The sequence below is a fragment of the Brachyhypopomus gauderio genome, chromosome 11 (assembly GCF_052324685.1).
Source record: "Brachyhypopomus gauderio isolate BG-103 chromosome 11, BGAUD_0.2, whole genome shotgun sequence".
In the NCBI taxonomy this organism is placed as follows: Eukaryota; Metazoa; Chordata; class Actinopteri; order Gymnotiformes; family Hypopomidae; genus Brachyhypopomus; species Brachyhypopomus gauderio.
The window spans coordinates 18,907,804-18,918,818 of NC_135221.1; the positions used below are offsets into that span (position 1 = coordinate 18,907,804).

Consider the following 11,015-nt stretch of genomic DNA (forward strand, 5'->3'; position numbering starts at 1 on the left):
TACCTGACCTGGACTGATTTTTGACCTTGACTTTGGATTACGTTTGGATCCCTCTGGCCAGTTGTTGCCTCTGTTTACTTCAATACACAAAGTGTGTAAGTCTGTGTGCGTCTGCGACTAATATGTACCCCTCAAAACAAAATGAAAGAAATTTAGAAAATAAAATGAGACTGAAGACCATTTTAATTTGCTAAATAAGAGGCAATTGGCTTGATTTTATGGAAAAAATTAACTTAGCTTTTTCTTGCATAATCTTTGTTCTTCCAAATACAGGTACAAAACGTTCTTAATTTTATATAACTGCCTCTTATTAGGTATGCATCAAAGGAAGGGATGTGCTTGTGCATGGATCATGCAAAATTAATATACTTTGTTTTAACAATAAGGGGTTTCCCCACAAGGAAAGTCAGATCAGAATGAAATTCTTTCTTGTACAAGTTCATGAATTTTGCAAACATTGTAAGTATCATAAACGTGCCAACATGCAAAGCAACAGTGACATTTAATTTCTTCCCTACTTTTAATTTCTTCCCTACTTTAACATGAACCCATAGACTACACACTATATTTTGTCGTTTGTCTATTTAATGTATAAGAAACAAGTAATAAAGATAATAAGAAAAAAAACTAGACAAATAAACAAACTAAATGAAGCAGTCACCCCTGTTTAAAGATTACACTAAAATTACACTTTACCTTTTATGCCATTTAAGTTCATAGTGAACACCAATTTAAACATTGTTGAGCTTGCACAGTACTGTGCAAAATTACATTTTCTGTGGATGAAGGTTTACCCAAATCCTGTCTCTCCATGTAACCACTGACAGACTCAATGATGTTGAGATCAGGGCTCTGTGGGGGCCATATCGTCACTTCCAGGACTCTGAAGATCATTCTTAATAAAATTGGCCATATGTTTGGGGTTGTTGTCCTGATGCAGAATAAATTCTGAGCCAGTCAAAAGCCTCGTCTTTGTTACTGCATGATCCATAAGTATCTACCTATGTTTCTCAGCACTGAGAACACAACTATTTCTGACTAAATCCTCAACTCCATTTGCAGAACCAATCGTCCTCCATGATGCTTCACTGTTGCCTGCAGACATTTGTACTGCTATCCAGCCATTCAGTGAACAAACTGCCTTCTACTACAGCCAAATACTTCAAATGTGGAGTCATCACTCTAGAGCACCTGGTTCCATCTTACTGCACCACAGTTCCAATGGTTATGAGTCACCTGCACTTGTTTCGACATCAAATGTGTGGCTTTCTGGACACAGTTCCTCCATGAAGACCACTTCTGACCAGACATTATTCCTAGGCCTGCCAGTTTCTGCCAGTTCTGAGTTGATGGCACTGCTGGACATTGTCCAGTTCTGAAGAGAAGTAAGCATGATGCGTCTTTAATCTCCTGCCAAGTTTCCTTGGCCACCGACTGCATCTGCAGTCCTGATCATTGTCCTGTTACATGTTCATTCACTTTGCATTTTGTTAATAGACAAGGATGAACTATTAACATGTCAGTTTGTGGAAACATTCGTACTTTGCGCCATTTTCCCCCAACACCAGTCTGAAATGTTTGCACAGTGCTGTGTATCAAAAGTTCTGCTCATCATGTGGCACTGTGAACCTGTGAAATATGAATGCATTTATTATACATATTTATAGCTTGGACAAATAAATTCATGTGGAAGTGCCCTTTGTCCTTGGGATATTCACAGATATTTTGGTAAGTAAATCTGGATTTATAATACATAGATGTCCTGGTATAAAGCGAGCAGAAAGTCAGATTGTTTTTGCTATACATCTTGAGACACTGAGATCTGGCTTTCTGTCATAGGCAGGAGGTAAGACTTCTCAACCTTACCAAATAATTTTTGCTTGTCCGAAAAATAAGGTGTAATTGACCTTTGCTATAGTTAGCGCCTTTGACGGAAGCAACCCTGTGTTCTTTTTCACAAACTTTGCATTTAAAATGGCCAAGCAGGATAAACTAATTCATGACAGGTTAATGCAGAAAGTAAGAGAGTTCCGTGTAAAGATTATTTGCAAAGACAGTGTCAGCATTGTGTATAGTATTGGGTTACTAGTGTAAATGAGCTACATAAAACTAACTTTGGAATAATGGCCAAAATTTCTTTGGATGAACAGCTTTTTTTTTAAATTATCCACGCACCATCCCTGATTTTACCTTAAGTATAATAGCTGGACCAAAGCAGAGATAAACACTAGTGTTTGCCTGTAGATGCTTTCTGAACAAAAACTGAACTGAAGTGATAAAAGACCATGATCACATGATCATCGCGAGCTCCTATGCCTGTTTTTTTCCCAATCCAGTTTCATCATGTCTCTGTTAGAAAGTTTCTAAAGGTATTAAAAGCGTAACTGAGTGTAGCTTAGTTTTGGTCTTGATTATCTCTAGTATTATTTAAATAACTCTCTATCTAAGCTGCTGTGACTGTATAAACTTGAAGAGAATCAGTGAATATCCAGATATTTGTTTTTGTATGACAAATAAGTTTTAAGTCAAATGTGTTAAAATAGGAAATTTTATGAAGTTCAGTTTCATGTGGTCCTCCAGGGCAAAGGAATTTCACTTACACATCTTTAAAAACATGCCACCTCTATTCTTGAGGTGTTATGTGTTGCAGTCTACTTTTTGTGAAAGTACACTTACCAAATTATTCAACAAATCAATTATTTGTACTTTGGATATATTATTCGAACCTGTAGAGCAAGTGTGGTACAACTTAATCGTTTTGTGACTTCCACAGCTTATCTTCAGTCAAACCAAGTCATGGGCTGGGGAGATAAAGCCATTGAGCTAAGATCAGCTGATACTGGAAACCTGGAAGGAGTCTTCATGCATAAAAAGGCCCAAAAACTTAAATTCCTATGTGAGAGAAATGATAAGGTATAATAATTTTGCTTTCACAACTTGTTATATTTGTGTATCTTAACATATAAGCACATAGCCATGTTTATTGTAAAAATGCTTATCAGTTCTTACTCATCTGATAATTTAAATAAAGTTTTGCAGTTCAGGTAAGCTTTTGTTCATAGGTTTCTGGAAGCACTTTATATGTACAAAAAAACACAACTTTTTATATATTTTTTAAATGTTCATGTTTATGTTCTTAAAGGTAGAAGTGCATTGTGCTCAGGTGTAAAATATCTAGAATATGCATATGAAATATGCATAGATATACTACATAAATATAGTATATACTATACTAAACATACGAAATAATGCATATACAACACATACACTAAAATATTACATATTACATAAAATTGTATTTAACAATATAGATTGTCATGAAGAACTGTTTTATCATTCATGATTTTTTCATTGTAGTTATATTATGCATTGTCTATCAAGGTATATTCTGTCCACATCACTTTATTATCATTATTTTTGCTCATTTTGTCATACTTATTGTAAATTGTATTATTACTCCATTATTATATAAAATATGCTGAAAAAAACACCACCAGGGATTGTCTACAAAAGCAGTCTCAAATGTCTGTGAAGGATTTATGCACAAATGTAATGTTAAATAGTTATGTATAGTAAATATTTATGAAAATGACAGTGGTGGTTTAAAATGCTTTTGATGGTAAGGTTTTTAAAGCCTGCCAGTATGAAGTGTTTTAAACTCTTTGTTTCTTTGCAGGTCTTTTTCGCCTCGGTCCAGTCAGGTGGCAGCAGTCAGATTTACTTCATGACACTGGGCCAGAACTCCCTTTTCAACTGGTGATGTCATGAGTTTGAGAAAGAGCTTGGCTCAGGGCAGAATGCAGATAAACTCAGAACACCTTTAACTTCAGCGAAATATCAACGTGGAACAATCATTCCCCCAAATCAACATTCCCTAAGAAATTTTGTTATTTATAATTGTTTGATTTAATTCTAAGTTTTATTGATCAGAATGTATTAATAAGCTGATTTACGTAAACATTTATTGATAGTTGCAGCTTCCGATTAAGATCCTAGATGACTAATTGGTATTTAAAATATGTTTGGATTAAACAAATTACATCTTTCTTCCATCATGATATACAACTCGGAGTTAGAATGAGTGAGACTGACATATTAGTTAGCTGATCGCCATGCCAGGTAATTGGGAAACAAAAGATTGCAGGCCAATCCTTGCCAACAACATGTGTATTTTATTATGCTGGGTTAATAACTCTAAAATTCATTAGCACATATAATACCACAACTGAGTATCCATGAGTGGGGTCTGGAACATACAGTAATAGTATAATGTCCTTTTAAATATGTCTTGCGAATTGAACCGCCTCACCATGCAAAGCACATCGAAAGCAATCTGGAATGTATATCTTAATTATTTAAGAGCAATTTACCTAGATTACCTAATAGAATATTGGTGGATGTGCATATCTAGGCTATTAAATCCTCTACTAAGATGCTTACTCAAGAAATATACTAACACAGTAGACACATTTTCACAATTTTATTACTATGAGTAGTATGAACCTGGTGACATGATTGCAACTGATTCATGAATGGTTATAAATATTATTAAATAAAATTTAAAGATAAAAATTGAAGTAGCTCCTTTGACTGAACATTTGGGCTGTTACTAAGTCATTTGGTATGCTGCACATATGTTTGTGTAGTTAATGCAACATAAGTATTTCTGACCGTGTTTTGCATATCCATAGCAACATGCTTCCAGGTACCTCAAGTTAAAAAAAATGCAAAGCTAACTAATAAGTTGATGTTTTGGACTTAGTTTTCCTATGATTTTATAATTGGCTTATTCTATGTGTATGCTTTGTGATCTTACAATCAAACCAGTTAATGTAATTGTTTGGAGGTGTTTTTTGCATTTATTGATCATATAATGGAAAGGTAGATTCCCAAGGGCAGCCATGGCCTGGTGGTAGGGAATTGGTCTTGTGACCGGAGGGTCGTGGGTACGATTCCCAGACCTGAGGCCATGACTGCGGTGCCCCTGAGCAAGGCCCTTAACCCTCAATTGCTCACTTGTATTAAACAAATGAGATTAAAATGTAAGTCGCTCTGGATAAGGGTGTCTGCCAAATGCCATAAATGTAAAATGTAGATTAGTTTGTTCTGATGTAAACAAAGTTTCCAAGTAAAGACAGTAAAGGCGGTTTCTGATTTAGCTAAAGACCTAACAAAATATATACTACCTGTTTCAGAATGAAGAGGGCCAGGTTAGCAAATGTAGCATCAGATCTCTGACAGCAGTACTGACTATCTATCAGACACATGAAATCTAGCTGCCATTGTGTGTAATGTATCTTCTGGCATATTTTCTATTTCTATTCTAACAATGGTTATGATCTTGTCAATATGCTTATATCTAAGACATGGCTTCAGTTTGACTTTCGAGCATATTGCACAACAGCATACAACACTGAAATTATAGACAATCTGAAAGTACTGGTGCATTTTAGAGATAATCTTCAGGTAAATGTGATTCTAATCTATGTTATTTATCATATGGCAAAAGTTTAAAATGTGAAGGCAGTGTTTGAATGGAAGTGTTGATAAGACAGTGTTAGGAAAGTGAGTCCAAATTCACTTTACCCAGTTGTGTTGTATGAGAGAGTAAACCTTTTGTTAAAAATTTGTTAGATGATGTGATATAAAAAAAATCATGAGGACAAAAGAAAGTAAGAAAGAAAAGAGAAGGAAGAAGAGAAAAGATGTTCAGAGCAAACTTTTTAAGCTGGTAAAATTTCCCATGCCCGTAGTTGTTTTGATCAAGTATTAGTACATAAAGCTGTGATTAAACATAACCAGTAGACTATGTGCACTTTTTACAATCTAAGCCTGGATTTGTATTCATTTATAACCCAATGAATTTGTTCTAAGCTATAAAATCATGATTATGTGCAACGTACCTTAACACCTTCTATAATTAACCACAAATTGGTCATTTTACTTTATAGAAAGGTAGAGTACAGAAAAAGTGTAGTTTTACAACTTTTATGTTAGTGAAAGACATTTCCTCCATTGAAGACAAATAGTTAAAATCTGTGGTGTACAGTGGATATTGAAATGTAAATGTCACATTTCACCTGTCCAAACTACCGGAAGTATTATAATATTGAATTTGATTAACAATATGGGGACTTACTGACAGTGTTTACATTAACCTTTTATTATAGATTTGTTTGTACATTAGTGAATGTACATACCATTTGCACTCTTTTATAGATATTTTCTATTTGTCATTTATGTAAGTGTATAGTATAATGAATCAGAACAAATATTTACGCTTTTGCACTATTGCAATTATTTGATGTAAACTGCAAAACAGTACTACTTTAAAACAATGTATTATGTGTTGTTTTCAGTGTTTCCTTCTTATGAACCGTTTAGGTTATTTTTCCGTGGTCGCATATATGAATAATGTATTGTGCCTACGCATTCGCATTTAATCTTATTTCTTGACTGTCTACTGCATGATTCATTGATTGATTTGAACTTCTGTCTGAAATTTGTAAAATCATAGGGAAAATTGTGTAGACAACACTTTGGTATACCTATGTTTATCCTTGGCTATTTGGCTAGTTCTGTGGCAAGAACATTGCTTTTTCATTGCAAAAGTGAGCATTCATAGATTAATAAATTTTTCTGTGAAATAGCTAAATAACTTGAAAGATCTTGAATTTAATTTGCATATATTTTATGAATATGAACAACAATAAAGTTTTAGAAAATGGAAAGGTAAAATGACGTTCATTTCAGTCTTTCAATTGCAGCATATATAATAGTGGTATTGTCACGTTACGGCTCCTGACCCCTCCCTCTTGGGCGCGTGTTTACGTTGTCTACGTCTAGTCATCTGCGTCTGTGGATCTCCGTGTGTGCAGTTACGTCTGAATGAGTTCATTCGTCTCACCTGTGGCTCGTCTCGTCATCACTCGGGGCTTACGTGTTTTGTCTATTTAATGTGCGTTTGCACAGTGTCCCGTGCTCTTCTTTGTCAGAGTCATATAAGTGTTGCACGTGCGCTCTCTGCGCTATTTGTATGCATAGGCGGAGCCAAAGCAGGGGCCGGGGTGGCACTGGACCCCCCTGAATTCTGATTGGCCACCCCAAGTGCCCCCCCAGATGACTGACATGTCACCGCATCGCACATCTTGTTGAGAGCCTGTTGCGTTTTGTAATCGGTAATAATACTCAATGCTCAATTTCATTTAACTCATGCAAGCAGCAGGCACGACGGAGTAATTTTTTCAAACGAACGTGTTGTGCCGAATTCCGAGTCCCCTCGTTTGCACACGCATAAAGACGCTACAGATGATATTCGGGAGTTACAGTGATTATAACTTAGTTCATTGAGCACTCTAGTTTTGTCCTAACTAGATATTTAGACATAATACTGCTGTAATACTGCGATGTCGTGGTCAGAGGTGAACTTTGTTATAGCCAGTGTGTATTTTATTTACACCCTTGAGCCAGTGTGGCTTTGGACATAGATAATGCAGTTTGCTGTGATGGATAATTAAAACCTAGCTCTTATTTATGCATAGAAACATAAATCGATAATATAATCTGTAGCGTCTTTATGCGGATAAACGAGGGTTGTTGGAATGCCCCACAACACCGGCTGAAAGCAAAAAGTGTCGCACGTGAAATGCTACAGGCACCGTTCAGAAACTGATCAGGGATGAGTTTCCCAAAACGTTCTTAGCGCTAAGTAAACTACTTCGTAACCTCGTACATTTCATACGAGGTTACGAAGTACTTAGCGCTAAGAACGTTTTGGGAAACTCACCCCAGTTCAGTTAAATGTGTTCAGTTCAGTAGATATATGCGGCTTCCCGGTGCAGCTTATAAAACATTTTCCTTTTTTTTATGCGGGTAATATTATGAATGAATTATATTATAATTTTACATATTGTACATAAATAAATAGTAAAAAAAAGACACTATTCTAGGAAAAATATTATACTACACATTACATCTACAGTGGTTTATTTACCCCGACTTAAGTTTGTGTGACCGTATCAGTGATGTAAGTTACTGAAAATATGTACTTATTTCATAATAATAATATGTAATTATTTCAAAATCTGTCACTCACTGATCGAGGGAATGCTGAAAGCAGTTTTCCTATTTCGTGTATTTGGATTGTAAGATATGCCAGAAGTAGCACATCTGTGTTTTTACTTTTACATGTTGTACATTTTGCACAAATTTCATACACAAATCTGATCTCCTGCGTGCTTAAGATGTACTTGATATGAAAAGTATAACATTTACAGATTTTGATTGCAATTGAATGATTTTCTTAAATATACATTGTCATAGTCTGGACCCCCTAAAATAGCTTTGGCCACCCTCTGGCCACCCCAAGGATAAAAGTCTAGCTCCGCCACTGTTTGTATGTCAAATAAAGTAACATTGTCGAAACCAGCGGACACGTGCCTCATCCTCCCTGTGCCCAGCGTCACAGGTATTTGTGGCACTGTTATTGACGCATACGCTCTCCGTGTACTGAACTCATTTCCTAACCGGTAGATGTCGCTCTCTGATCACAGATTCGTCTTCCCTTAAGGGGGAGGGGGTTGCGAGAGAGCAGCACTGCGTGCCTTTCTGAAATCTAACGTAGTTGCGGTTTATTCTCATGTAAACAAATTTGCGTGGAAACCCAATGGCCAATTATCGACATCAGCAAAAATGATCGCGGTTAAAAAAATTATCATACGATAAGTCGATAATGTAATTATCGTGACAGGCCTAGTCCAGATCCCTAATGAGCAAGCCAGTGGAAACGAAAAACTCCCTAGGAGGTGATTAGGAAACATCCTTGGGAGCAGCACGATTCAAAAGGGAACCCATCCTCCATTGGGTGGCCTAGATAATAAGCAAGACTAGAAAGCTAAAGTGTGCGCTTTGTAAGTAGGGTTGCCACCTGTCCCGGTTTTCCCGGGCTGTCCCGGTTTTCCTTCCATTTAATATTTGGTCCCGGCAAAAAATTCCTTTAATGTCCCGGTTTTCACTAGGTTAGTTCAAACGACTATTTAGACTGTTTCTGCACACTTTAAATCTGTCTTTTTTTTCGTTCGACACCCACCCCACACCCCCGTCAACAATTCACGTTCGCCAACCCCCCCCATCAACAATTTTCACTCACCGCCTCCCCCACCCTGTGTCAGTATGACAGAGTCCTTGTCTTTTGTCAGACCTAGGTGGCAACCCTATTTGTAAGAGGAAATTTAAACAGAAGCAAATATAATCAACTGTATTGATCATAATACTCAGGAAAATGAAAGCCCATATCCCTTTATCCCATATCCATTGGTAATTGCGATTCAGTGATCCAGAGTTAGATAGAACCTGGAATACCACGTGTTTTCCATCTTCAGGAACAACACAGTTGGGGATGTTCCAGCTCTTCTGGTAGTCATCAGTCATTCTTTTTCAGTGCTGCTTTGATGGACCTGAAATCATCTGTCCAAGGCAGACATAGCGTACTCAGTGTCCGCCCTCCACACAGCAATTAAATCAGATGGTCCTGAAAGGATATGATGAAGACATTCTGAAGGAATCCCCCATTACCATGAAATTATTTTCCCCACATCAATTTATTATTTCTAGATACATTTAGTGAAGTTGGCAGGTTGATAGTTTAATAGATTCAATGCTGACTTATGGAGTCATTACTCTGAATGATTTTTTACCCTTTATCTATTGTTTCTTAGTTTCTTAAAAAATAATCTTTAAAAAGTAATTGCTTTTTTAATGTGTGTAAATGAAGCAGTTTTGAAAAGTTGCTATTTTTTTCAGTTAGTGTTTACTAGGGGTGCGGGAAATTTTCGATTGTTAGATGCATCTCGATGCGCAGCGTGGACGATTCAGAATCGATTCACAAATGACAACAATCGATTGTCTAGACGTTAGCTGCGCACATAACAAAGACGCAAGAAGAGCGGCAAATCCAGCCGACACTAACTTAATAAAGCCTGGTTTTATACTTGCGAGGGTCCGCACAGCGAAAATGACGTAAATGCGGTGACTTCGCCCGTGCCCGTGCTCGAGTTTTGTAACTTTGCGCAAGCCGCGCCTCAGCGCAATGAACAAAGTCATGTTTGCAGGGTTCATACACCTTTACAAGGTGGAATTCAAGCACTTGTACGTCACTTTTAAGGTCCATTTCTATATTTCCCAGCACGTTAAACTTAAGTTAAATATTTATACATGTACTCGAAATGATTCGAAATAATTCACTTTTTTAAAATCACATTATTGTTTTAAGTCAGCTGCTAGCACATAATTCTACTCTTGTGTGGAAGCTGTGATTTTGGTACCACATATTTGTTTGTTGTTTGCACATAATGTTGGTTAAGAGTTGGCATTTGCTGAAATCTGTTAATTTACTGCAAACATGCTGCTACAGGTGCACTTTTTCAGTTTGCCATATTGCTTTCGTTTGATTAAATAAAATAAAATGGGAGTTTTAAAATGGAAATAAAATTGAAGTTAATTCATCATGGATTGCTACTACCAAGATGCATCAATAATCGTTTTATAATCGAATCGCAGACCTCTGAATCGTAATTGAATCGAATCGTAGAGTGCTTGGAGATTCCCACCCCTAGTGTTTACCTATCCTATACATCAACTATCGATTTACATGTTTGTCTGTCTGTTTAATTTTATGTTTTTAAAATATGGCATGGCAATGACAATTGTAATAATGACCATGAAACATCAGTAACAGCAGGAGTAAACTTTGCCAGAAAGAGGCGCTCCTGTGCTGCTGTGTGATCGACAAGTTATTTCGGTCTGTGTAGCATGAAGTGTATGGACATGTGCTATATTTGAGAGCCAAGTGATTTCTTTCCTCCCTAACTGTGGAGTCAGCTGTGCTGGGTAGGACAGGAGTAACATGAGACCAGCGCTCGCAGTAACTCCCTTATTTTCTCCCACCATCTCAGCCCACTCGGGCAGAAAGGTAGTGTGTGTGTGTGTGTGTGTGTGTGTGTGTGTCTACCCCTCAA

At 36.8% G+C, this 11,015-nt stretch overlaps 1 protein-coding gene across 4 annotated transcripts in view; it reads left to right on the forward strand.

The window, feature by feature from the left end:
- LOC143527381 (mitogen-activated protein kinase kinase kinase kinase 4) overlaps nucleotides 1-6,732 on the forward strand; it is a 43,367-nt gene extending 36,635 nt beyond the window's left edge. For all 4 annotated transcript variants that reach the window (XM_077022553.1, XM_077022552.1, XM_077022555.1 and 1 more), the window contains 2 exons: nucleotides 2,774-2,913; nucleotides 3,677-6,732. In XM_077022553.1, coding sequence (XP_076878668.1) covers nucleotides 2,774-2,913; nucleotides 3,677-3,760 — 224 coding nt within the window. In that variant the 3' untranslated portion in view covers nucleotides 3,761-6,732. The remainder of the gene's footprint in view (nucleotides 1-2,773; nucleotides 2,914-3,676) is intronic.
- Nucleotides 6,733-11,015: the final 4,283 nt, after the last annotated feature.